The sequence below is a fragment of the Chelmon rostratus genome, chromosome 5, assembly GCF_017976325.1.
Source record: "Chelmon rostratus isolate fCheRos1 chromosome 5, fCheRos1.pri, whole genome shotgun sequence".
NCBI lineage: Eukaryota > Metazoa > Chordata > Actinopteri > Chaetodontiformes > Chaetodontidae > Chelmon > Chelmon rostratus.
In genome coordinates, this window is record NC_055662.1 from 20,921,827 (window position 1) to 20,949,189 (window position 27,363).

The following is a 27,363-nucleotide window of genomic DNA, read 5'->3' on the forward strand; positions in this document are numbered from 1 at the left end:
ACATACTGCACAAAAACCTGTGTTGTTGTCAGTGTGATTCATAGCAGCAGCAGAAGAGAAAGATGTACAGCACTGCTGGGCCACACAAGAGGATGAAAAAAGCCAAAAAGATAAGGTTTTACAATTGCACCCAGTAAGGCTCAGCTTACTTCTACTCTTTAGTAATTGGGCCAAAAGATTACAGCATTTATTGATGTTGTGCTTGTGCAATTACTATATACGTCACTTTCCATGAACTACCTCAAGTATGCACACAAATGAGTCACTTTTTATGATATAGCAGTGTTGGAAAGCCTCGGTGTATCACATTCTACCTCGTTATTGTACAGGAAAAAATAAATATCATAAGGCACAGCATGCTATGGTCAATGCTACATCACTGTTGAATACTATCCATCAAATGAGGATACATTATATGTGCATGTGTATCGTAAGCTTTCAACACATCCTGCAGTATTTAATGTACTTCTGCATGCTAGTGGTAGCCTCAGGCGACCATCTTCATCACATTCACTGTGCTGCACAGTTTTTCCTGACAAGATTTGGCCTTAAAGGGAACACACACACACACACACACACACACAAACACACACACACACACACACACACACACACACGGATATGTTTCTGACTCATTCATTTCATAAAGGCCGCAGGCATTTAAGAGGTCATGGAGACTGACAAGGTTCCCTCAGGTGTTGCCACAGCAACACATTATCCCATGTTTGGCTCAGTGTGTTTTAGCTTCCTAGAAGTGAACTGGTGTCAAAATACAGACCTTTTAATTGTTATATGGCAGTATAGGTGCACCAGTTAAGCTAAGTCTTCATGTAGATATTTATATCTTGATTAAATAAAATAATATTTTGGGTTATAAATAATCTGCCATCAAACTTTTTGGATTGAGGGTGAAAAACACAAAGCTGCTGTTTTTTTTATTTTTTATTTATAGGTTTCTTACAACCATTAAATCAAGAAGACCCCCTGTGAAGCTTTGTCCTTAGTTGGGGTTGGGAACCAGTGGTCTAACAAACAGAGGGTGTCATACAGACTGTAAAGCCCTTTGACGCAAATTAATGATTTTTGATTTTGAGCTATACAAATAAAACTGACTTGACCTGACATACAGGTGACTACAGTTCAAAAGGTGACCGATCAGCTGTAAGACAATAGTAAAACAATGGGATAAGACACGATAAAATACAACTTAAATCTTCCTGAAATGTTTGTGCTAAAAATAAATATAGTATAAATATACTACATACATAGGCCTAGGCATACATAGTAAAGTAAAATATGAACCCTTATTCAAATCTAATTAAATATCATTCAAGTTAAAATAGCAAAAATGAAATAAACATGGTGCAAAGTACAAATGAAGGTGAAAGTGCAGGGGTTTTGGTTACTATGTTCCAAAATACAAGTAATTAATACATTTTACACAAAGGTGCAGCATTGTTAGAATGTGAATAGAACTACACAGAGAGGTGCAACGATGTTAACTATATTTCTTAATGATTAGAATTAGAGGTAAATCTGTTTTTATGTTACTTATTGTAACATAATTTTACAAAATGTACAAAAAGTTGCATGTGTTTCTATGTTACAAAATGTTTCAAATTACAAATAATATTTTAATAGATAGTATGAATTGAAAATGAAAGAAAAGTATTTTTTTCATGCAAATACATTATCAGCTAAAGTGGGTCCTGCAATAATACCTCATTTTGTGACCATGTCTGCTAGAGAGACACTGTGTCCTTGTGTGTTGGGTCTTCATGGAGCTCAGGACCTCCCTTACAAGTTAAATTAACAGTATAAAATTCTGCCAAGACAGTATTCAGCAAATCTAACCTTGGACTCTTGACCCAATATGTCACTCTTGCTGTTCCATCTAATCTCATCAAATCCACCAAGATGAAGGTCCCTTTAAAAGGGGCAGGTGCTTCTATTTAACTGAAAGCTAAGACCATACAAACCTTGCTGCGCCGGAATTATGCGGCGCACTTCACCCTGGAGACCACCAGGCGGCAGTGGCGCTTCATCATAGACTTTGACTACATAGAACGGCCCTTTTAATTCTACACTGTTGAATAGAAATTTGGCTCGCGCCCTAACTTGCGCTAACGGTCAGTGTTTGATAAAGTTGTCATGGAAACCAGTGTCGAGTCGTTGCGCGAGCGTGTAACAGAGAGATGGAACTGTCCGCTCAGCTCGCAGACGGAAGCCATGTTTGTAGGCGTTATTGCCAGGATATTCCACTTCTGCTTGCTGCAGTTCTGTGAGCGTCAGAGACGGACTTCACCGTAATCATCAACCTGGTATCGTTGGCAGGCAGCGGCTGCCCGTTTCCGGAAGCGCTCTCTCTCGTGCTGTCCCGGACGTCTGCTTTAATTTGAAGGGCACGGGGAAGGACCAGGAGACAGGCGTGCGCGTGCTGCTGCTGCAGCCTGTGTCTTTAAACGCAGGAGGAGACGATTGTGTCTCTGAGATGTAGCCTGCCTGGCAAATCTGTCCAAACCCACCTACTCCCGCTCACTGTCATCACCCCGCTGAGGACGGAAGGAAGGAAGGGGCTGGGATGCCGATGGTTTCATCTGGGTGGCGCCTAGAAAGGAAAGTTCTGTGTGTTTTTGGTTAATGTGTCACAGAGGGGTGCTCTCACATTCACATCTCCCACCGAGGCTCCGGACTGAGCGTCCTCTACGTCCCCGGAGACGGTTTCCTCAAGATCCACCCGCTGTTAAAACAACTCAGCACGGAAGAGCCAAAACAGGTAAAGGAGATGTTAATCAGCTGTATACATGCGTTATGTTTAGGCTTGAAACCTAACAGAGGAATGTGTCATGTAACAGGACATGCTTCAGTTAATCACACCAAAAACACCAATCACTAAGACTGGCGATATTGTTTACTTTTGTTTCGTCCTGACATCACCTGGAAAGAAATCCCTGTAAGCTGATCCTCATTCGTACAGTTTTACTACAGTTGTGTGTGTTTGTAACGTAAAAACATGATAATTAAGAAAACCAATCAAAATTGTCACATTTTTTCGATGCTAGAGATAATGCTGATGAATGATGGTCACACGTTGTAAATGTGTACACACAGATTCTGGCTCTGCTATTTTCCTCCCCCATCTCTGACACACACACACACACAGGCACCCATGTGTCCGAGATAGTATCTGATGGCAAAACACTGAATTAAAATGACCTTCATCTTCTTTTTCAGCCTGAAAAATTGTCCTTGAAGCAGGTGTGTAATTAGGCCAGGTACTGTATCTGCTGCTGTCCTGTTTCAGCCGAGACATCACTCATTCTGGTCTCAGTATATAAATACATACGTCTACCATGGGCCAAATACCAGTGCCTGCTACTCTGAGAGTGTGCAGCTTGTGGTCCAGTGTTTACATAACAGGGTATACCAGACATGAAATCGCACATCAGGTCAAAAAGGCTTCTCTTGGTTGTCATTTTTGCACATGCATGTTACGTCAGATAATTCTATTATGCTATGAATTTGCCATTGTGGTCTGCTAACATAGAGTCGTATAAAGCATATATGCTTTACCCTTGCAGTGCCATACAGTGCTTCAGATTGCAGTTCCATTTGCATGTGTAATGCAAATATAATAATATCATAATAATCTGTAGCTACACTGGGTTGAAAGGCGATGCATTTTATGTAGTGCCAATGCACCAATTAGCACTCACCTGACAGGTTTTCGCAGTGGTTACTGGAACAGCAACTCCTGTATTGTGAAGCTGTTGCTGCAACTTTTGGCAAGTCCGTCTGCAAGTATTTCTTCAGTCTTATTTAAAAACCAGTAGCTTGGCACATAGGAACATGTGGGAAATGAACGGACTTCTGTGTAACACAGTGCTGTAATTTCATGCACATGCAGACATAGTGCAAATGCATTGGGCTTGTTTCATGTGCCTGTCCAAGCACAAAGGATCTATTTTTATTTTCCCTAATGAGTTTTTGTCATTGAATTTGATTCCGTAGCCAAATTCCTTCACAGACAGATTACGCTGGGCTGAATGAAAGTGTTTATTCCAGTTAATCGACATTGTGCAATATATGCATGCATGCTCTTGCATCTGATCATGGCAACTGTGTCCTCTGAGTCTTTTAAGCAGAATGAAGCCAAATAAATGTTCCCACTTGGCTGATTTCTATAATTGACAGAATCTGAAATTGCAACTTGCAGTATAATTTTGCAGTGCAGGCATTTACTTTATGTTGTCAGAACATGCCTTCAGTGTTGGACTGTTAGCAAAATCATTTTGACATCCTACAGCCTTGGCTGTGACCTGATCGGAGAGATGAGACCCCCTGGATACAGGAGAATGATACTCAGTGGCACTAGGACCCGGAGGAGCCATTTACAGCTGTGGCGGCAGCTGCCGGTGTCATTTCTGTCCGGGTCATCATTAGTATCCCTGTCACAGGGGCATATGGCCCTGGAGGCCTCGAACACCGACACTCTGCTTGGCTGTAATTTTAACATTAAACACTGAAGAGGTGGGAAAAGTGTGATCGTCATTATGGCTGCAATCACTGTGCCAATGCAGCCATGCAGAGCCGAGCTGAACAGATAATTCAGTGTGAGGATCCTTCACGTTTAAGAAGAAAGACATCAAATCTGGCTCCTGACTGTTCGACTGACTCGGTCATCCAAAACTATCTGTGTTGTCAAATAATCCCATCAGAGGAGCCAAGAAGCCTGGCTGGAGCCTGCTGTTTGGGTTACTCTACATCCTCCTGGCTCTCTCAGCTCTCACCCCCTCAGGAGGGTGCATGTAAACACCATGACACATTTGTTATTATCAAATCATTCCACCCTCTCCCCGGCGAACGTGAGTGGAATAAGAAGTGGTACTCTGTCATGACTGTTCCCAGAAAGGCAAATATTTGGCTCTTGCTCTGTCACACATAAAGGAAGGGGACATTTTTTTGTGTTAGAAAGATTAACCGTCTTTCATCATCACCGTCACAAAGTCCTGCGCAGTATACCTCGCAGTTCCCAGCTATTTTTCTGGAATAGCAACAACGCGGTTTGAACACGCTCTCGTTCCCATGGTCACCTCTCATTCTCCAGTGTTTTCCCATGTCCCCACACAGACAGATGCACATTACTGCTGATTATGATCTATGTCCAGTTGTCGTAATGGCGCTTCTGGGACTGTGGCATGTAGACGTCATTGATAGTGATGAAGTGGTTGGCTGAAGGAAACCATACAGAGCGCGTTGCTGGAGGAGCGCGAGTGTCACCTCAGAGCGCAGGGGGGGAATAAGAGGGGAAAGGACTGAGAAGATTTTAGGTCAGGAAAAGTGTAGCTGCTCAGCTTGATGTGTGAAAGGAAAAATAAATTGGTGGGGTGATTCAATGCCCGTGTGGTGACGGTGGGTGAGATGGAACAACAGAGTGTGGGAGAAGATGGGGAGAGAGGAAGGATTAGAGCAATGGGACGATAAGAGAGGGAGAAGGATTAAAGCTTGGAAAAATAGACAGTGCCAGAGGGAAGTGTGAGAGGATCAATTTAGAGACATTCTGCAAAGAGACACAGTGTTGTCACTGAATGGGCTGTCTCGCTCGGCTCTCCCCCTCGCTTCCCTCGGCTCGTTTTGCACCCACCCACTCCCACGTGCCCCAATCGTCCTCCCACACTCCCCCCTCTACATGCCATACATGGACCATAAGAATACATTATGCCCAGCCAGGCACCAGGTTATTGGTGGACTGAAAGGCAATGTGTCTGGGCACATGTTGAGTACAGAGGCTGCTGTACCCTCGCTGCATGAAAGTCGCGGCCTCCGTCTCTTCAAGGTCACGTGAATAATTACAAGAGAGCTCCCCAAGCGGATAGCCCCACTCTCTCCCTGCTAGCCAAGAATATGTCCATAACATCATTTCAGCCACGTGGAGAGTGTGATGGGTTAAGGTCTGTGCCACGATTTGGCAGAGAACTCGAGGTTAGTTGACATTCTTTTTTCACGTGTTTCACTTCTGATTGATGGATCTGTGTCGAGCTGCCACAGTATTGTGCCCAAATCAGTTCTTTTAAGGCTCAGATGTGCACAAGCACAAAAGCCTGTTCCCATGTATGTGGCTCATTTTTTGAGAAATCCTTGCTTTGGTGATGGACAAGTTATAGACTACAGCGTGCCTAATATCTTTTTTCCTTTGATTTTCCATTAACTGTACGCCCGTATTTCTCCATCTTCATAACACCATAATTGCCGTTATGTAATAACTTTTCATCAATCCATTGTAGCAGCTGCCGCTGATGTAAAATGCTTATTTTGCATTTAAATCGGAAATTGTGACATCTTTTACAAACTGGGTGTACAGCATCCTAAATTGCCATTGTGTTCTATCAGCCGGCATCAGAGAGAAGCAAAGCAGACGATTATTCACACAATAACTGAATGGATTGTTACTTGAATGAACGTGCTGAATTTCCTCCTACATTTCTGTCCTCTTCCTCTGCTCCCCGTGTCTGTGTGATCCCTCTGCAGCTCCATCTCTCTGTGTTGTTGTTTATTCCGTGCTGTTGACTTCCGCTGTTCTCGACCGTGCAGCGGTTCCTCGTGTTAGTGTGTGGCAGGTGCTCTGAGCTGATATGAACTGACTGAGCATCTCCCTGGTTACTGGAGGACTGGCAGGCGGCTTGGGCACAACTAGAAAGGATGATAGACCGTGTCCAGGCTTTTTTTTTTCTCCAAATCTTTCATCCAAAAGCTCTGGGAGGTTAGGACAGAAAGAGAAAACGTCTCTTCTACTCTGCTCCTGCTCCCCAGCTGTCTGTAGTCTTCTCCTACGAATACGTGCAGCTGTATTCATGTGTCTCTAAGGCCATGAGAAGGCAGGTAATTGAGAGTCACGATGGTGGGAGCCTGGATGACTCACTCAGTGTCCTGATGGGTCAGTAAGGTCTCATGACTCATCAGCTGAATTGACTTGTCATTTGTCAAAAAGGCGTGTTTCAAGTGGTAGAAATCTCTCTGTACCTTCTTAGCTCCTTTTAAATTTATTTTCCTTCCCACATTATATCTTCACTGCATAGCCAAAGAGACTGTGCTTTGGTCTTACAAGTGAAAACATTCCCTTTGTCTCCTTTGTCACAGAAATCTTAAGAAATGGATCAAGATAATCCGAGCCAAAGCCAGACGCAAGAAGACAACCCAAATGGAGCAGCAGAAGCTTTACCAGCACCTCCGGCTCCAGGATCAGGTACAGCGGCTCTAGCCGCTGATTCCGCTGCTGCTCAGCCTGCAGGTCCCACCAGGCCTCGGCGGCCCCAGAGGAGCACCAGAGTGGAGGGCTCCGTCGACATATCAGAACCCAAAGCTGAACCCAGTCCACTGTCTAACCAGGAAGAGTGCTCTCCTGATGGCACAGTGGCAAGTCGTCCCAAACCCTCCCGTGGTCCAGCCGTCAAACCCTTAGGAGAGCGCACCGGGCCCAGCATAAAGGCTGGTCCTAAAGGTCCAGGCCACCACCCGGTTAGGGCTGCCTCTGTCCCCCACCCACCTGCCAGCAAGCCTGTGCCTCCTCACCTGAACCCTCATGCACAGAGAGCCCTCTCTGTAGCAGGCACTGCTGACACTCAGACCCAGTCTGTGGAGGACTTCAGGCAAGTTCCCTGATGTGTGTGTCCCAACATTCATGTCTCAGCACGTCTCTGCGTTGCCTTTCATTCCCAGACAACTGAGAAAGACACATGTAGCATTTATTTATATACACTGACAGTCAGCACTGCAAGGCTGCATGATTATAGCAACCGTGTCACCAAATTGTGGTGATTTTTGCTAAATACTCTGATCATAATTGCTGAACACAGTTATTTGTCTCTGTGTTGGGAATCACTTATTTCCAACAACAAAATCAGTCTAATTTAAACCAATAGTCTCTCTGTTTGCATCTTATTCCTACCCTGTGTGTATTAACTAACTTGTTCATTGTTTAAGTCACGTAATCAATTCCAGGAATCCAGTTTAGTGTACACTGATTCACTACCTACTGAACCAAGAAGTGGTTATGACACACCCATAGAAAGGAAGAAACATCCAGTGGGAAATTTAGACACAAACCTTTCACAGGCCATTTATGAGAAAACATGTCACTCATTTGAGGCATAACATGGAAACGTTTTAGTCCTTAAAATGGATCATATTATGTAATTTAGAAAAACATTACATCTATTTCAAGTATCCAGACAAAATATGCGATGTTGATATTATTAACATATTTGGTCAGCACAGGTTTTATTCTCAAGGGATCCTGTTTTCAGGGAAGTGTTGAAGCACAGGAAAACATTGCTGCAGCTGATAACATTGACGTAAAGTCTGATTTAATGAACAAGGGAACTTGCAAACCTACATAACATTTATGCTTTGTTCACTGTATCAGCTGCAGCTGTGTTTTACATGCTGCGGCTGTGAGAGGGGTCTGTTAACACTGCGAGCATAGCGAGCCCCCTGCTTTTTCTGGAACATTTTTGGAAATCTTGGGGGCTGAACATCACGTGTCTTGGAACAACTGTGACACTGGCACTTGATGGCTCGTGAATGTCCTATATCCTGTCCCACTACCTCAACATGTATTTTCCCTGACGATGCAAATGCTGCATTAAATGTAGACCCTTAAACACGTGGAACATATACAGTAGGAAGGAAGGGATGCACAGAATTTAATTTCCTGTTCAGGATTGTAGGTGGCAGGAGCCTGTCCAAGTGTACACACTGGGTCAACAGTCTATCAGGCAGCTAACACACTGTGTTTGTTCAGACAAACACATTCTCACGTTCATATTTATATGGGGGATTTAATTTTTCTTATTTACCTGTCTTACATTTCCTCAGACTTGTCCACAGGTTGACTTGGCTTTCAGAGCCAGTGGATTTTAACATTCTTGTTTTTAAGTGGCATTGCTGACTACTAAACTTCCAGGCTGCACAACATATCGAGCTACATTACATTACATGATTGATCCCATAATTATAAACATACAAGCTGTGGATATAATTCCATAGAGTTATTGGTGTGATATTTGATGTCAAAAAGACACATTCTGACATATTGTGGATAGAAACTGAGAGAAAGGTCTATATCAGTGTTATCAGGACAGATGTGATGCGTTTGTATGTATTAATGCAAATGTTTTCATATACACTCAGAGTCTGTAGGTTATGACACTGAGGTGTGTAGGAGATGAGCGTTTATAAGAGATATTACATAACACCCTCCTCCAACAGGGTGCACATCATCACTTGGAATGTGGGTTCGGCCACGCCACCTGATGACATCACTTCCTTGCTGGGGCTGAACGTGGGTGATGGAAACACAGACATGTACATTATCGGGTGAGTGTTTTGCGGTGCAGTCCTCATCCGCTTTCTTCCACACAAAAGCTGAAGTGTCCATTTATGCTCACTTGTCCCACGTCGCCACTGCAGACAATGGTGCTAATGAGCGGTCAGGCTCAGTCCTGAACCGCGGTGATGTCTCTCCCCTTATGGCTACGATTTGTTTCCATTTAATAATCCGCCATTACATTGTCAAAGCTCCCACTCATCAGCTCCTCTTACATCTCTGTCTGCTGGTGACCCTTGTGTGTTGTTGTGTGTCATTTATCTTCAAGGCTGCAGGAAGTGAACTCTATGATTAACAAAAGGCTGAAAGATGTCCTCTTCACAGACCAGTGGAGCGAGGTCTGCATGGAGAGACTCAGCCCCTTTGGTTATGTGCTGGTCAGTAATGGCTTTTATTATCAACACATATGTACACTCTCATAACCAAATGCTTAGAAATACACTGCTCAGATTCATACTGTACGCATTATGCGATCGCTGATGAGATCTCTGCTTCCTGCTGCTGTTGCGGCTCATTTTGTTCCCTGAGCAATGGATGGGGTGATAATTTATAACAGGCGTGTAATGTCAGCGTATCTGCTATCTTCTGCTGTCTGCCAAGCTCGTAATGCAAAGTCAAGCTCTCGCACTCTCTACGTCTCCCTTTGTGTGCCTTTATGCCAGCATACCTGCCCCTTATTCTTTTGCTTTCTATTTAATAATGCCTTCACATACCCAGTGTGGGATGGTTGTACACTGCATTAAGAAATGCAGTGGGTTTCATGTAATGCGCATATTGAATGGGATGTAGCAAATTACCTCCTAATATATATTCCATGCCATATATCAAATAAGACATTAAAAGCATAGCCATATTTAAAATACCCCTCTGGAAATTGAAACATTCAGAAAGAAATCATCAAAAAATGTTTATTTTTTCAAGAGCTGTCAGGTGTGTTGCTATTTTCCATGTTTGTTTGTAAGGGCACATCGCCGTAGCTGCGGCTGGTGTTTGTCTGGCTGCATCTCGGCTCTGTTGGCATGGTGAACCAGAGAGCGTGAATCAGCTGTCGAGCTGAAAGAGCTAGACAAATGTCTCCCAGGATGCTGTTTTATTTTTGGATCACGTCGTTGTCAGTGTTGATGGGCCTCTGACAGTGAGACTGATGCTGTCCTCCAGCTATCTCATGCCCTGCTATGTTAGTTTATACCTCGTTAAAATCGCCTCCATGTGACCTTTTTGTGTACTTCATGTTGTGGATATTAATGCTGTGAGCAGGTTGAAAGGATGTGTTGGCTGGAGTTTGTCTTGAGTAGAGGGAGATACATGGTAGTGTCAGTAGGAATCTGTCTAGTCATGATATGGCGGGCAGGCACGAAGTAGCAAGACACTCCATCAGTTCTTTCTACTCTTAGATAGTCTGCTCACCAACACTCTTTGTCAGGTTCAAGCCGTGACTGCTGCGAGCACAAGAGAGCTCACTCAACAGAAACAGAGAGCCAGCGAGACATTTTTTTTCGGACTATTCACCACGCTGATCGTCACCATTGTTTCTGTTTGAGTAAGCAGAGGCAGTTTTTTTCTGGCCCTAATCTGTAATTGCAACATGGCACACGCTATTGAATGTGTTGCAGCACAACATTTGTATGGAGTGTTATTTATTGGATTGAAATTTTCTCCAAATTTGTTGAGAGAGCATTTAAGTCATTACACTATGAAGACTGTGAGACTGTAGAAGTTTTATAACATGTATAATTAACATTTAGCTTAGATCCAACTGTATTTCATAGATTTGTAGACACTGGAACAACATACCTACCTTTTATTAAAGTTTAAATTAAATTAAGGAAATTAATGCACTTTTTAATTTAAAAGATTCACTTGTTAAGCACATATGTCAATAAATCAATCGATCTTTAAGTGTCTTCAAAAACCCAGCACATGATGTCTAATGTACATACTGTGTCATGAACAGTGGAAGAAGATGCTGACAGTACTGTGGTTGTTAGTATTAGAGACTGGAGTGAGTAAGCCTTATTTTGGACTGGACTTCTTCCAGATTCCCAGGCTGCCCTGCTGATATCACACTTGTTACTCACAGCTGATGTCTCCAGTCATGTGTGCGCTGTACAAGGTCAAACATACAGCGCTGCACTCATGCACGCTCTCTCGAGCTCTTTCTCCTCCTCCCTCCGCCTCTCTCTCCCACTCGCACACACTTGTCTTTGGGATTAAATGTCGTTTCTGTCCTTAGCCAAAATGTAGCGTGGCAGCCTTCAGGAGCTCCTCCAATGTTCACTGAAGTTGATAAGAATTGCTTTTCAGCCACAGTACATGCAGGCAAAGGTATATTCTCTCAGACTTTACACACACACAGATACACACACTCTGCGTCCACACACATAACACGAATAAAGTCGGTCCACTTTACGGTTCAGTAGAATCCATTACGCAACAAAGTTGTTCAAATAGCCGGTTAGTATACAAGCGGGAGGGTCTTACGTCACGTGGAGATGTGTGCCTCCATTACTACCCACAGGGCATTTCAGGCGGAGTGTGATCATGCGTCTTCGGCCTGCAGTTGGGGGTTGGGATGTGTGGACCACAGGGAGGGATGAACATAAATATCTGGTGAGGGGCTTGACGTAGCATGCAAATAACTCATCTTGTTCCACTTAACAAATGCACATGTCCTATTCTTGTCCCTTTTGTACAATACATAAATATGTACACTTTATATTAGTGGTGCACAAATGTCAGAATCTGCATAGCATTATGCATGACCCGGGGCAAGTGCTTGAGATGATGGTGTCGGGCTTGAAGAAGGGAAATGTCTGAGCATCAAGGGCCCATGGTGTGGACATCATGTGTCCTCAACAGAGTGGTTTGTTGCCACAGCGAGCGTCGACCACGAGCTATGGCCTCCCTAATGTGCTTCGTGTAAAGTGGCGGCCACAAGCTCCTGCTGGGGGAAATGGAAATGCAAGCAGGGAGTGTGCGAGAGGAGGGGGAGAGAATGTGGAGCACAGCAGCAGGAATGGACACACAGCAAAGCCGGACTCAGCTCAGACAATTTGTTTATTGAAATTTTAGTACAAGTTAAGGAGATATTTATAGTTACCCTGAACTATATAGCTGCTCTCTTTTCAGAATTATGCAAAGCGCCTCCTCATAACTGTCACTGTGTGCCTCATCATGTTATCCTCCTGTTCCTCACCTGTCTGTCCCTCAGGTGACCTCCCAACGGATGCAGGGGTTGTTACTGCTGGTCTTTGCCAAGTACTTCCATCTGCCCTTCCTCCGCGGAGTCCAGACTGAAACCACCCGCACTGGCCTGGGGGGTTACTGGGTGAGACGGCTGCTGACACCATTCTGTGATCAGCACTGTGTTATGGAAACTTCACCCATGGAAGCTTAGCAGTACATAGGACAGCATTTCTGTCGGAGTGACTCTGTTTAAGCTTGCATCATTGTCACTGATACACTGATAGAGATCTAGGAGGCACTAATTTTCTACTACAGTTGACAGCCTGGTTGTGAATAGTGCAGGTTGTTTGCTTTGTCCAGAACTGGTGAGCATGTGTTGGTAATCTACATGACAGGTTGGAGCATACCAACGATATTATCAAGCCAAGTTACTGGTTAGTCAAATGCTGTTCCATCCAGTTTTATGACACTTAAGATACAGATGAACATCCAGCAGTTATTCAAGCATAATAAAAATTAACAAAAGGCATAATACAGTCTGGAAGTGCTCCTACATCCAGTCATTTTTAATGTATATTAACTGGTATTACAACTTAGGAGGAATCAGTCCATAGGAAATTTGTTTACAAGTAACAGTTCTCTTTAAAACAGTAGAAAAAAGGATGTTTGCTACGATATGTTACCAAGAACTAAGATCACAGTGTATGTCTGTCTGTATCGTCATGAACACTGAGGGCTCTAATGCATTTCTAAAAAGTTATGCCGTTCTCAGTTTTAAGTGAAATCATCCCTGTGTGAACTCGGACATCAGCACTTTCTGCAGATTCTACAGTGAAACATCGTTTGTGTTTTAGTGGGTCAGAGCAGCTGGGAGAACAGCGGGAAGGAATCCGCAGACTCATCCTGTCGCCCCATTGTGCACTTTACTGTTAGCATTAAGTATTGATGAAGTTCTTCTTCTTCACTGGTTTTTAATGAGTAAACTTCCTGTTTGTCTGTGGCACAGACAGACGTACCAATTAATACAGTGAAAACACTGGCATGCAGTCTCTATGTACAGGCACTTTCCATCACTGTTTCATTTATTCATTTAATTTTCCTACCAGAGAAGTGATAAGTAAATAAATACAACACCCTTCTTCCTCTTCCAAGAGTGTGTGTTTCGCTCTCTGTCATGTCTTTTAACTTCCCCTCTGCTTGTCTGTTTTACAGGGGAATAAAGGTGGTGTGAGCGCCCGCATGTCAGTGTTCGGCCACACCATCTGCTTCCTCAACTGCCACCTGCCGGCTCATATGGAAAACTCAGATCAGCGCATGGAGGACTTTGAGAGCATCCTGCAGCAGCAGCAGTTTGAGGGTCAGGCGGCCACCGGGGTTCTTGACCATGAGTAAGTCAGCACACAATCACAGGCACACACACGTAAATACAGACACACGTACAGTTCTTTATATCTGTCTGATAAGCACTGAAAAAATCGGATAGAGCCTTTGCATGCTGATATATCTATGACAAGCCTTGCAGCCTTGCAGGAAAGGGAAATGGTGTCACAAATGGTGTCACTGTACTTTTGCAGTCAGAATTGCAAAAGTGCTACTGCACTTGCACTTGTTTGAATTCAGGAATTCATGAAGTCACTCATTTTTTTCACAGTGTTGTGTTCTGGTTTGGGGATCTCAATTTCCGCATTGATGACCTGGACATGCAAGTGGTAAAATCAGCCATCGATAACAACAAGTTTCCAATGCTGTGGGAAAAGGATCAGGTAAAAATAAAATATGCTGTATGGGGAAACTGAATGTATCTCTGCATGTGGTCTTCCTGAAAATCACTGAACACAACTTGCCCCTCAGCTCCTCCGCATTCATAGCATCTGATGAGGTTCATTTTTGATGTTGTTTTTAATTTTGTGAAGAACGAAAGAGGTCTGAACACTGAAATCTTATCCAGAAATGTTTTCCAAAAATATGATCTTAACTTTAGATCAGAGTGTTTGTGAACAAGTTGAAATTGTGTTAAAAAGTCAGGTAGTACATGATGAAATGTGTTCTGTCTGTGTTTGGTGGGTATGCACTGTGTAAGTAATGCCACTAGATGGCAATGGAGAAACACACTATCTTCTTAAAAGAGCTGTCTGTTCAGTGCCAAACAGAAATCCTCATTCATCACTGATTATCACTGTTACAGCTCAATATGGCGAAAGACAGTGAGACAGTGCTGGAGGGTTTCCAAGAAGGGCCACTGAAATTCCCTCCCACCTACAAGTTTGACGTTGGAACAAATACATACGACACAAGGTTGGTGATGCCAGGGGTGCTGTTATGAATTCTAGGCCAGATATCACAGAGCCTGGCTCGGTCATACTTATACTCTCCGCTCTGAAAGGTCCTCACTAGCCCGGGGGAGAATAAAAGTGCCTCTTTTTTTCTCTTCAAGTACCAATTTAAACAACATGGTACTTCTCTCTCTTCTCCATCCCTCTCTTTCCGTCCCCCATCAAGTGGGAAGAAGCGTAAACCAGCTTGGACCGACCGGATCCTGTGGCGCCTGAGAGCCACCGCACCTGCCGGCCCAGTTCTCGGAGCAGGGAAGCGTGGCTCCATTTCAGGGCTGACCAGCGGGACCAAAGTGACACAGCACTACTACCGAAGTCACATGGAATACACTGTCAGTGACCACAAACCAGTCTCCTCCATCTTTACCCTGCAGGTGAGACACATCAGGTTACACTGTAAAAATGAAACTACTGGGCTAATTTTTTTTCAATGCTGGCGATAATATCAATAATTTCAGTTCCAATACCAACATCAAACTGCTGTGCAGGAATTTAAGTAAAATACAGTCCAAAGTTGTTAAAGTTATGATTTAAATCAGGAAATATCTTCTTAAATATTATCAACTCTAGACTGAGCATATGAGCATTTGGTGCCAACTTTTGAAACAGTTTTTGATGATCGATGCTGTGGACACATTCAGTCAGTACTCAGAAAGTACTGAGGTTTGATACTCAGCCCTCATTATCATTTAAGTTCTAGTATTTTTGTTCTGTATAATGTTTATGGTAAATGTTCTTTGTAGTTCCCGTACAAGGTTGATATTCCCCTGATCACACTCATAGTGGAGGATGAGTGGAATAGCATCGCTGATGCCACAGCAAAATTCAAATTGGCGCCCAACTTCTCTCGCAGCTCCTGGGACTGGATCGGGCTGTATAAGGTAGATATGGTCCCACCTCTGCTGACCTAATAGCATGCAACATTTGAAGAATCCATGTCAGTATATCATCAGTGTTAGCATAGCAAAAATTTCCAATTTGAATGAATTGCTGTTTGTGACTGTGCTGCTACCCCCTTAGGTGGGCTTCAAACACCATAAGGACTACGTGGGTTATGTGTGGGCCAAGCAGGAGGAAGCTGACTTTCATCGACAAGAACATCAGGTAATCTGGATGCGTGCTGAGTTCTCTTAAGAGCTCATTTTCTTTCACATTTAATAGATGTCTGACTAACTGTTTTCCAGGTAACCTTTACCGAGGAGGAATTGCCCAAAGGCTCAGGGGACTTTATCTTGGGTTACTATAGCAACAACATGAGCACCATTGTGGGTGTAACAGAGCCATTTCAGGTAATCATAGCTCCTGTTCTTAAGGTTAAAACAATCAAATGTGTTATTTGATAGAGGGGGACTTTATATCCATTGTATGCTATCACTGCTGGTGTTCTCTGCATCTGCATCTTTACACTTTTTTCAATACCTGTACTGATATTTTGCTGCCCTTTCTCCATATTCTGCCTCCTCCATCCCACTCTTATCCTATTTCTATCCTTCATCTTCAGATCCAGCTTCCCACTTCAGGTCTCGACAACAGTTCTTCAGACAGCTCTGACTTCAGCTCTGAGGACGACAGCACTGTTGTCCTCATGAAGACGAGGTCCCGCAGTCCGAGCCCACGCAAGAGCAAGCACCGCAGCCATCGCAGCGGCAGCGGCAGCCACAGCCGCTCCAGCAGCCCTGCACAGACCAAAATGAAAGCTCTCAATGTCACTGATGGTTCGCCATCCAGCACCGGTACAACAGCTGAGAGTGAGTCCACAGGACGTCCAGCAGAGGGCAGCAGCAACCAGGTGTCTGCTCCTGGGGAGAAAGAAAAAGACACAGGGGATTCAGGGCTGTGATGCACAACCGAGTCCTGCTGTTATCACAGGTCACATAGCCAGCTGTCGTGTCTTTTATTAAATACATCCATACACTGTATGTTTTCTGTAATGAAAATATACAGTTTCTGATGCCATCCTTTTCAGGAACAGCCATCTGGTTTGTCCAGAAGGCTTACTTTGCCTTGAGTTGTTCTATTAAGCTGTGCACATTGTATATTTTTTATTTGTAAACCTTTCACTCTCTCCTGTGTTTCTTATGCGTTTGTCCGTTCTCAGGTGTGGACAGTACAGGGAGCTGACACCTTGCATTAGGAAATACTCAAGGATTTATGGTCATGTAGAGTAAAGATTGATTACTTAGTACTTTATAGGAACCATCCTCCCTGTATTCCGACGATGGTTTGAAACTCTGCACTGATGTATCAGTCATGTCAGCAGACTGCATACAGGCATTAGAAAACGCTCTTTGAGAGAAGGAATATGACATACTTGACATAGACATTGCTCACAAATCACTAGTTTGCTTTAGTTGTGGAACATGTATCAATTATAAAACAGATCCCCTCAGACCAAGAGGACCATAGAGACAGTGCACAGCATCACAAGCTCAGTCAACAGTTGCTAACATTATTCGTTTCTGCAAATCTGCAAATGGAGATAGCCATACAGTTTGACATGGCAGTATGGCTCTACGCTAGCAGATATTCCCTGCTTTGGAAATTCAGCATACACTACACAGCAACAGGATACATATCATGCAGGTAGCATTTCAAATGATCCACCAATGGGAATAAAGTCCTTCCAGGGTGCATAAAAACAGGGAAGAACCAAAGTAGGTGGAGACTCGGGTTCAGGGGGCTTGGCCCCTAATCAAGGCAACAGAGCAGCATGTCAGCGTAGCTAGTGTATGTGAGCGTAACGGCCTTTAAATAGACCACCAGATCGGTGCAGTGGGATGTGATGGGTGTGGGAGGCTAGCTGTCATCAGACACTGCATAGCTGTCTTGCCAGAACTAGTTCATGAAGTGTTCGCAACTAGCTCTGCTGGGCCAACTACAGTGGGAACCACTACAGCAATATCTGACACAGGAAACGTGCAGTATATTGCTTTGAAATGGGCCTTATCTAACTTCACAGCAGCAAAGTCACTTTTTCAGAATCCAAAAAACACATGCATTTGTTTTGAATCAGTTTTCAATACGTATTAAAAGTTTTGACTGATAATCAATCTGTATATGTCTGACAAATGTGAGCAGGAACTCTACCATGTAGAGCTACTACAGCACTTTGCATTATACTGCAAGTAGTATAATCCAAAGCTGACATGTTCCACTGTTGTGAAATATTACAACACTATGTGATATTTCAAATAAATGAAAAGGTCATATCTATTTATCTCTTTTTATATGATTTTGACTTTTGCTTTCTTTTTTAAGTTCACCGTTCGTGTGTTTGTGTTATCTCTCGCTCAGATCCTCTCTTACTGATCCTGGTGATTAGCTGACTAGTTGTGTTGCATTCTTACCCTGTGACCTCTGATGCACCATCTTAGACATTTTGTACTTTTGGGCTGTTAGTGTAGGACAGTGTATACTGTTGTAGCTGTGACCTCAGTGTGTATGTCTGTAATCAGTTTTTGTGTGTATGTGTTTTTATGGACCTGTGCGTATGTGTTTTGGACGGTGGAGGTAATGTGCGTGCGTGCGTGCGTGCGTGCGTGCGTGCGTGCGTGTGCATGTGTGTGTGTGTGTGTGTGTGTGTGAGGGAATGGGGTGTGACTGTGCTTGCATGGTTTGCTGCTGGACATACTGTACATTCCGGTACTGTGATTTTTGTGCCGTAAAGTGCTGTTTTTGACTCCTCTTTGTTATAATCGTGGCTGTGAAAATTGTTAGAAAAACATGGTAAGGACAGTATAAAAATTTAACTTCAGTATAAATGTTAGGAGAAGAACATGCAGGACAGTTATGCTTGCATAAATCTGAAATTGTTTCAATCATTTCATAGTGCATTCATGTATTTTCTTGATTTTGAAATGGAAAATCTATTGGACCTTTGTGTAGAGTAATATGTTTAAAATGTTAAAGATTGTATGACTTTGTCCTACTTTAGGTCATTTAGATAAGTATGATCAGTTCTGCAGTCATGACTTGTGACTATCTATTGTGAAATGTTAATGAAAAAAATGCTCTGTCTACAGAATGTTATTGTTTTGTAATGATGTGGCTAAAATAGAAGAAATATGTATGTAAAGGACTAATATTAAGTATGGTAGAAAAGACAAAATAGGAGACAATCTATGCCACAAAGATTATTTTACTTAAATTATGTATTTATTTTCTTATTTAACTGTTAAATGAGCCTGAATTCTGCTGGCCAGTGAGGGAGCATTATTTCAATGGAAATGTCAAAATGATATAAGAGAATATTGAGAATTATTTTCTTTTTCTATTAGGAACTATGAAGAGACAGTTTGATTTCTCCAGTTTCCATTTTAGTAGAGTCAAATGTTTTATTGTCTGAAGTGTAGATTGTTTAGTCTACAGGTCTTTGTAAAATTGTGGATAAATTGGGCAAAAAATAGAGCAAGCCTGTGAGATATTGATTGTTGGCACATGGAAATGGTTTTTATCTGTGTGGAGTCATCTGATCAGTGAGGCGACAAGGTTTTTTTAGGGGTTGCTTGCTTTGTTCTCCAACCCAAAAAACTAGTGCACCACTGTCCAAAGAAATAATAAACTCCCCTTCAAATTGTGCTGTGTGTTTTCTGAGTCTCTTCATTGCTATTACTTTAAAAATGGGTAATTATAGTACATATGTGATATATGAAGTAATGTTGCCATTATGACTGTAAAGGTCATTAATGCTGACAGTACTGTACATGCATCATCTTCAATAATGAAAAAAGAAAAAGAACTGAACTTCATTCAATGATAACCAGTGTTGGGGGAGACCTCAAGTCTATTATTAATTATATGTGGACAACCAGCCAGCCTTTCTGGTTTATTATTGTTTCAAGAGGAAGTGGCTCACTATTTTTGGCTTTCCAAATAAATGTGGGCGACAAACATAACAAAAACACATCCTGCAGAAGGCAACAGCAGGTGCACCTTGCATCATGCCTTTGCCCTCTGAAAAGAAAGTGTCCGCCATGCAAATTCATGGTGACACTGTACCACTCTGATGCAACACTGGTCAGGGATTGAGTTGCTTGGTGTAGTGAAACTAAACACCAAAAGCCCAAGTAGCACCATTAAATGAACTGACTAAAAAGGTACAGGCTGACAATGCTACTGATCCTGTTTCTTCATAAGTGTGAGGAGGCATCCTCTGATTTTTTTGGTGGGACTTTCCATCAAAATTCTTGAGTTGAAACATCCAATTTTTGCTTCTCTTCTTTCTGCTTCGCTTCTAAAAAAATCAAGCTTTGATTGTTTTACCTTGTTTGACCTCTGGTGAAATGAGTCACTTCCTGTGTGTGTAATAACCCTCATCAGTACTTTGGTACCTTCATTCTCGATCTCACATAATGATAATAAAAATTACCCAACAGCCACTGTTAAAGTTATCTGACCTTCACTGTGATTGACCATTGAATTCAGTTAGAGCGCAATAAACACGTCATATCTCAATATGTAGATCAGATAGATACCGGGTCTTTCTGCTTCATGATGTAACACTCGGCTTTGATTACAACTGTGTTTGTGTGCACCACATGGTCATAAATGCTTGGTCACTGTGACAAGCCATGTATTCTTATTTAAACACACCGTATCTTGAAAATGGCAAGATTAATACGTGCAGGATTTCAGATATTCACAATTGACAAGCAAAAAAGTCCATTAATTGCCTTGGTGGACCAGTGGCCTGTCACAAAACCACAATGTCCTGGTGTCAATATGCACATAATATTCTGGATAAATCTATCATTTTTTAGCTAAAACACAGGAGCCTACACGTTGTAATTTAAAATCACTTGCAATACAATGTCTCCTAACTGAAAGTGAAAATTGTCCTGCTTTGGAGCTAAAACTCTTGTCAACCAGTCCTTGTAGAGACAGTAATTGTACCCATCTGTTGCCTATAAACGTAGAACATGTATATAATCAGAGCTTTTGATTATATTACACAACAGGGCCTGAGGGGTAAGAGGGAGATGGGAGCTTTTTGAGTAAAATATAATCAAGTTAAGTTGCGATGCAATATCACCAGCCTCTGTGCCTCTCTCCACGGTCCAGTTTTCATGTCGTTGCAACGTCCAGGTTAATCAGGTTGTTTAACCAATGAAGCATGTGTTCTGATGTTCTTGTGATAGCTAAAATACATACAACTTATCAGATTAATTATATCAGTGTTGGTTTAAAACCAACCTGGAATACTGGTTTCTGGGAAACAGCTATTTGTTGCCTGGTACACTTAAGCCAATGATAAAATGCATGCAATGCATGCACTGTTTTTATATAAGACAGAAAAAAGGTAATCACATCCTCTGGATGCCAATTTACAAAACAAATGTCTGACAGCTAAACTTTTAGTAGGTCTTTTAGGTCTTTATTTATTGTCTAAAAATAAGCTTTTAAACGATCATAAACGAAAAGAGCAGTCTTTGAGTCTTTGAAAAGACTCGAAGTGATGAAGTGATAAGACGGGTCAACCTGCTCCTCAGGTTGACCAGTCTGAGGAGCAGGTTGACCTGAGGAGCAGGACCTGAGGAGCAGACTGACCAGTCTTATCACTTCGAATGTCAAACCTTCAGGCCAAATCCTCATATCGACACAAGAATCAATCATAATCCTTGTTGGGGTTTTGTTTTGTTTTGCAAAGCAGTGACATCATGGCCAGCCCTAACTTCTTACATAAGTTTAGGAGTTAATGTTAAATTTGAACATATCGTTAGAATGAAGATTACATTTGTGATTGGGTCATAGTTGATGTAGCGTGTGGCATGTAGAATATGTTGTGTTGGTATAAGGTGACTTGATGGATGTGTTTCAAATTCTGCTGTCAGACTTGACTTTATGATTGTAGACTGGTGGGGTTTCTAGCCTGACACACATGTGACACACACACACACACACACACACACAGTTTTCGTGTGATGATTTAATTACCAAGGTGGGAGATGCTGTGGTGCAAGGCTCTCATGTCACTCCAACATTTTGACAGCACATGTTTGCTGTCTGATTGCATTCCTGGTTACAGTATGCTCCAACCCCTCAACAGGCTCAATGGTATGGGCCACCTACTCGTGACGTCAGAACGACTGACTTCATAGGATAAATAGTGGAGCTCTGCGCCATGAGGCACAGGCTCGAGAGTCAATAGAGGCGGAGAACAGAACGGTGCGTTAAGAGAGCAGGGAAAAACGCCGAGGCACTGCTAGTGAGAAGAAAGTCATTTTGATATTAACGTCGTAACATTTTTACGTTTCGTACCAGCAGCGGCCGTAAATGACAATGAACGGACAGATGAATGGTTTTCATAACTCCCTCATTGACGAGGACTGCTTCTTGTTCACCTCAGAGTCGGTCGGAGAAGGACACCCCGGTAAGACCCGACACACCATCCCTTTTGTCAGTTTGTGTGATGAAATGAGCGAAATTTCCGTCTGCTTTTACGACGTTGTTTGTCACCCGTACTGTACAATTTTCACGTTTCATTTTAATAAGAAAAATTGGAACAGACATCATTCAGTTGTGATCGTCACGGCCTTTTCCGCCACTTGAACGTAAGCTGGGCCGGTTTCAAGAGCACGCGCTGCTAGCTAATGTTAGCTAGCTAATCTTCGCAGAGTAGGTGATGCTGCCCTGTGTCTGGTCCATCGACAGCAAACATACCAGCGTCCGCGTCAGACATTCACTTTAAACATTGCTTCAATGCTCTTGTCTTCACAGTTCTGTCTTCAGTATCATTATTTATCAACTGGTTAAATATTTTCTGAGCGTGCCGACTCGTCTGGAGCTATTCCAGAGAAACGCGGGGCACAATGATCGAATAGCGTTATCGTGTTAATCTGTTGGTCTAGACAACAGCGCACGGATAAAGGGTGTCTTGTTATATTCTCGGCAGATGACATTTATTTAGTGTTTATCAAGTTTATTGCGCTTGCCTTCCGGTCTCCGATTAGTTGCGCGCGATCGCGCTCCCTTCCTCACCACATGTGCACATGCTGAAATGGCGACTGTTTAAGACGCTCCGAGCCACTCCCACTGAGCACGATTTGGACCGATGGTGAAAACGTGCCAGAGTTTACATTCAGCCCCCGTGATCTGGTTTTGCTGCAGTCTGTTATTGATGTCGGTGCTCAGTCGCAATGTTCTTGTTTTACAGACAAGATCTGTGATCAGATCAGTGATGCAGTTCTGGACGCACATCTCAAGCAGGATCCTGATGCCAAAGTTGCATGTGGTAAGTGAAAATAATCTTTGACTAAAGTCGGATGTTTATATTGACAGTGGAATATTGAACGTTGGTTGTACCTTGTGTCTTTCTTGCCTCATACAGAGACTGTTGCCAAGACTGGGATGATCCTGCTGGCCGGTGAGGTGACATCACGTGCCACAGTGGACTACCAGAAAGTTGTCCGCGACACCATCCGCCAAATTGGATATGATGACTCCTGCAAAGGTGTGGCATGTTGTTCTATTACTGATTTGTGCTTTTCAATGCATTGTCTGTGGGTCTGTTTTAAGAGTGGTGTCTTCAGCTGCTGCTGTCTGTCTCCTGCACAGGTTTTGACTTTAAGACCTGCAATGTTCTTGTGGCCTTGGAGCAGCAGTCTCCTGACATTGCTCAGGGTGTTCATGTTGACCGTAACGAGGAGGATATTGGAGCAGGGGACCAGGTCAGTAGTTTATATCAGCATTTTGGTCTGTTGTGTGTGTAAAATGCTGGTATTTTGTTCTGTTAAATGAGATGTGTGCTTTTTGAACACTGATTTAATGTCTCCTTCTCTACAGGGCTTGATGTTTGGATATGCCACTGATGAGACTGAGGAGTGTATGCCACTCACAATTGTCCTTGCCCACAAGCTGAACGCAAAGATGGCTGAGTTGCGTCGCAATGGAACCCTTCCATGGCTCCGACCAGACTCAAAGACACAGGTAGAGCTGTCATACCTGCTTGTATTAACTACTATAAATTAACTTTTTGTTAGTGTGAGTTTAGCTCATTCATATTTTAACTTTCTTCTCAGGTCACTGTCCAGTACCGCCAGGACCGTGGCGCCATGCTTCCAGTGCGTGTGCACACAATCGTTATCTCTGTACAGCACGATGAGCATATTTGCCTGGAGGAGATGAGAGATGCCCTGAAGGAGAAAGTTATCAAAGCCGTTGTTCCCTGCATCTACTTGGATGACGACACCATCTACCACCTGCAGCCCAGTGGGCGATTTGTTATCGGAGGTCCACAGGTAAATGTTGCATGTGAATGCTTTCACAAAATATTTAGCTTGTGAGTTACTTGCCTGTGTAACCTCTGTTCTTCCATCCCAGGGTGATGCTGGCCTGACAGGGCGTAAAATCATTGTTGACACCTACGGAGGCTGGGGAGCCCACGGTGGTGGTGCTTTCTCTGGGAAGGATTACACAAAGGTGGACCGCTCTGCTGCTTACGCTGCACGCTGGGTGGCCAAGTCTCTGGTGAAGGCTGAGCTCTGCAGGAGAGTGTTGGTCCAGGTGAGTGGTAGTGTCAAAACCCAGCTGTCTGTATTTTAGAGAGTGGGGCTGCAAGGAGTTCCTGAATTTTCTTTGTTTTTATGCTTCTTAAAAAAACGCATGTCTGTGCGTTGTTTTAGGTGTCCTATGCTATTGGAGTTGCCCACCCCCTCTCCATTTCTATCTTCCACTACGGGACCTCCAACAAGAGTGAGAGAGAGCTGCTTGACATTGTGAAGAGGAACTTTGATCTCCGTCCTGGAGTCATCGTCAGGTAATGTATAACCTCTGAAGCCACCTGCTACTCAATGAATCAACAGCTCCTGACGCCTTCCTGTTTCCCGTGCTTTAGTTTTGTCTTTTTATTTAGTTGCCCTGCCCAGGATTTAGAAATAATCTAATACATTAATGTATTGTGAAACTCAGAGCCAATATAATTTTTTCTTTGCTGTAGTCGGCATTTTATTTAACTTCTGTGATCAAAAGCTGTGAGTTTGCCGTATCCTTCTACTAAATTACATATGGAAGTGTTAACACATGTGGGCATTAGTGAGGGCAAAAGCCATTTATTATGGTAGACATTTATGATACCTGGTTGTGATAAAACCTTGTAGCTCATAGTTACATAAGCTTCCTTTTTATAATTTGGATGAGTGTGGTTTCCATCTGCAAGCTGCAGTCAACACACTGCTCAGGGTTGGCATGGTAAGTGTTGAAGCTTCACGTGTTTCCTCTTAACCGGCTGGTCTGACAAACCTTTTTTTTTTTCTTTTTTTTCTTTTTTTTTTTTTTTTTGAATATATATATATTTTTCCTTCCTTTTTTCCCCCTCCTTTTTCTTTTTAAATTTTGTGACTAATGACACGCTCTACTGGCAAATGTGATCAGTATGTGTGAGTATGATTGTGCATTTGAGGTCACTGGGTATGACTGCTGCTAAATATGTTGATTATGTATTCCAGGGAGCTGGATCTGAAGAAGCCCGTGTATCAGAGGACTGCAGCCTATGGCCACTTTGGCCGAGACTCCTTCCCATGGGAGGTGCCCAAAAAACTCAAATACTAAACCTGTTAAGCTTTTCCCCCCAGGCTTGTTGGTGTATACTACAGAGAAGCCTCCAAGGTTCCGGGGGTGAAATGCGCTTATCTCTTTCATAATTATGGTATCATTTAACACATGGCTCCCTTCCACACTCCACCTCCCCCCTTTGTCTTGTTACTGTTTTCTGCTGATTGCAGTATCATACTGGGTCATAGGAGGCATGCCTCAGAAACTTGATGTTTAAAGAGTTGGATGAGTTCCATGAACTCATGCACCATAGTAATGTTCTCCCACGTCTTGAGGTTCCCCTGCTTCTCATTGTGATAGACCCCAAACAGCAGCCTTCAGTCGTTCACCTTTGGCATTCCACCCTTGTCAATATCGTCAGTCTTATATTCAGTGTCATGGCGGTAGCATATTAGGCTATATGCGATACCCCTCTTAATTTACTGGTGCTACTGATGTAAGGAGTCTGTGCAACATCTAAGAAGTCAATTTAGAAGCATAATTTGATAGTTGGGGGGGGTCCTCTGATCAGGCACATTCTCAAACAAGTTGAACTTCTTTATAAACATTCCTCCTTTGTCAATCTGGTACAATTATTCCCTGACCCGGTGTTCTTTATCCTTTTTGTTAGCTTTATTCCCTCGTCTTTGTGGAGGATGCTAGAATGGCACAATTAAAATTCAAGGGTTGTTGCTGTTTTCACAAAAAATGCTATGCATTGCAGGCTAAGGGGCGAGCCAGATCCTAATTATACAAGCTCACAACTGAGCGTAAAGCCTCAGACGCCTCCACAGACCTTTGCTGTTTTCTGACGTAATACAGAAAAGTCAGAAGCTGCTATGTCACTGCTCGGGTCTGCAGAGGTGTTGGTAATACTTGATTGCGATAGAAAAATTGGATTGTTTGTGCATTGGAAATTCAATTTTAAATGAGTCCTTTTTAAACGTAATTTCACTTGCTTTTGTATGGTTTGACAAGACTAAAGGACCTTTTACTCCTTAAGTGTATTGATGGCAGGTGTAGCTACAGAGAAACCTGGTTCCCATCTTTTATTCTTAGGAGTGAGTGTTCTTTGCCACAGAGTCTTATTGGCAGGACTCAAACCTCGACACTATTTATTTGTTCTCTGAAACTCGGCGTGGATACAGAGAAGTTGACGTTTCAGAAGACGGCTTTAAACAAACTTGGTTATTAAATCGATAATTCCTTTTGACTTGATCATTTTTCAGTGTGTTGCTCGAGGTTCCAGAGTGTTGTACAGAAAAGCTTTGGTCTCCCTCAGCTGACTACTGTTAATGGCGATTTTACAACCTTTTTTTTTTTTATTTGTGGATCGTAGGTCTTATTTTTTAGGTGACATAGTTTTGAAATCCCATTCAAATGTCTGGTGCAATTCTTTGGCTCTTGTATCCTCATTAATGGAATGGCAACATTTGGTTGGTGTAGTACAGAGAAACCAGCCTTGTTTACATGGCCATCCCATGTGTGGGTCAGAGTTTAAAGTTTTGGTTCTGTTCCCTTTTCCCAATCGGAGGTCATCCCGTTGGCTACAGTAAGTGTAAGAGTGCCTTTTCTATTTCCTCAACTCCCTGTTTGCTTTCCTCCCTCCTACTATTCATGCATTCAACTTCCAGAGGAACAAGTAGCTCATACTGTATTATGCTTCATGTCTAGACTGGGTAGTTTCCTAATGCTCTGTAATAAACTACTCCTTTCAAATGTCTGTCTCATGAATGTTCTTTGTTCACTGATGCTGCACATACAGTACTGTGCCTCATTCCTTGCATTCGTTACTTACACCAGCAAGTGTGAACATGACAATAACAAAACATGGATCGATGTCAAGAGTGTTGAAGTAAAATACTCCCTTTGTTTCATAGTAGCTCTTTCTAGAGGCGATGTAGAGGAAACAAAACTTGGCCTGTATGTGCT

At 42.8% G+C, this 27,363-nt stretch overlaps 2 protein-coding genes across 2 annotated transcripts; both read left to right on the forward strand.

Annotated features, from left to right (window-relative positions):
• Positions 1-2,408: 2,408 nt before the first annotated feature.
• Positions 2,409-19,480, forward strand: inpp5jb (inositol polyphosphate-5-phosphatase Jb). The gene is made up of 13 exons (XM_041937577.1): positions 2,409-2,776; positions 7,138-7,646; positions 9,268-9,375; positions 9,654-9,762; positions 12,597-12,713; positions 13,784-13,959; positions 14,223-14,334; positions 14,757-14,866; positions 15,071-15,278; positions 15,648-15,785; positions 15,925-16,008; positions 16,089-16,193; positions 16,406-19,480. Exons 2-13 carry the CDS (start codon positions 7,150-7,152, stop codon positions 16,742-16,744), a joined length of 2,103 nt encoding a protein of 700 aa, XP_041793511.1. The 5' UTR covers positions 2,409-2,776; positions 7,138-7,149; the 3' UTR covers positions 16,745-19,480.
• Positions 19,481-22,034: 2,554 nt separating this feature from the next.
• On the forward strand, positions 22,035-27,150 carry mat2ab (methionine adenosyltransferase II, alpha b). The gene is made up of 9 exons (XM_041937855.1): positions 22,035-22,273; positions 23,057-23,134; positions 23,231-23,353; positions 23,458-23,570; positions 23,686-23,829; positions 23,922-24,140; positions 24,223-24,405; positions 24,525-24,658; positions 25,347-27,150. The coding sequence occupies exons 1-9, from the start codon at positions 22,177-22,179 to the stop codon at positions 25,447-25,449; spliced, it is 1,194 nt and encodes a 397-aa protein (XP_041793789.1). The 5' UTR covers positions 22,035-22,176; the 3' UTR covers positions 25,450-27,150.
• Positions 27,151-27,363: the final 213 nt, after the last annotated feature.

Excerpts from the sequence above, each read along its gene's own strand:
- inpp5jb (XM_041937577.1), top strand. The coding sequence starts at position 7,150 with ATGGATCAAGATAATCCGAGCCAAAGCCAGACGCAAGAAGACAACCCA. Across the intron at positions 15,786-15,924 it reads ACTGGATCGGGCTGTATAAG|GTGGGCTTCAAACACCATAA; the intron begins GTAGATATGGTC and ends CTACCCCCTTAG. Across the intron at positions 16,194-16,405 it reads GTGTAACAGAGCCATTTCAG|ATCCAGCTTCCCACTTCAGG; the intron begins GTAATCATAGCT and ends CTTCATCTTCAG.
- mat2ab (XM_041937855.1), top strand. The coding sequence starts at position 22,177 with ATGACAATGAACGGACAGATGAATGGTTTTCATAACTCCCTCATTGAC. Across the intron at positions 23,571-23,685 it reads ATATTGGAGCAGGGGACCAG|GGCTTGATGTTTGGATATGC; the intron begins GTCAGTAGTTTA and ends CCTTCTCTACAG. Across the intron at positions 24,141-24,222 it reads TTGTTATCGGAGGTCCACAG|GGTGATGCTGGCCTGACAGG; the intron begins GTAAATGTTGCA and ends CTTCCATCCCAG.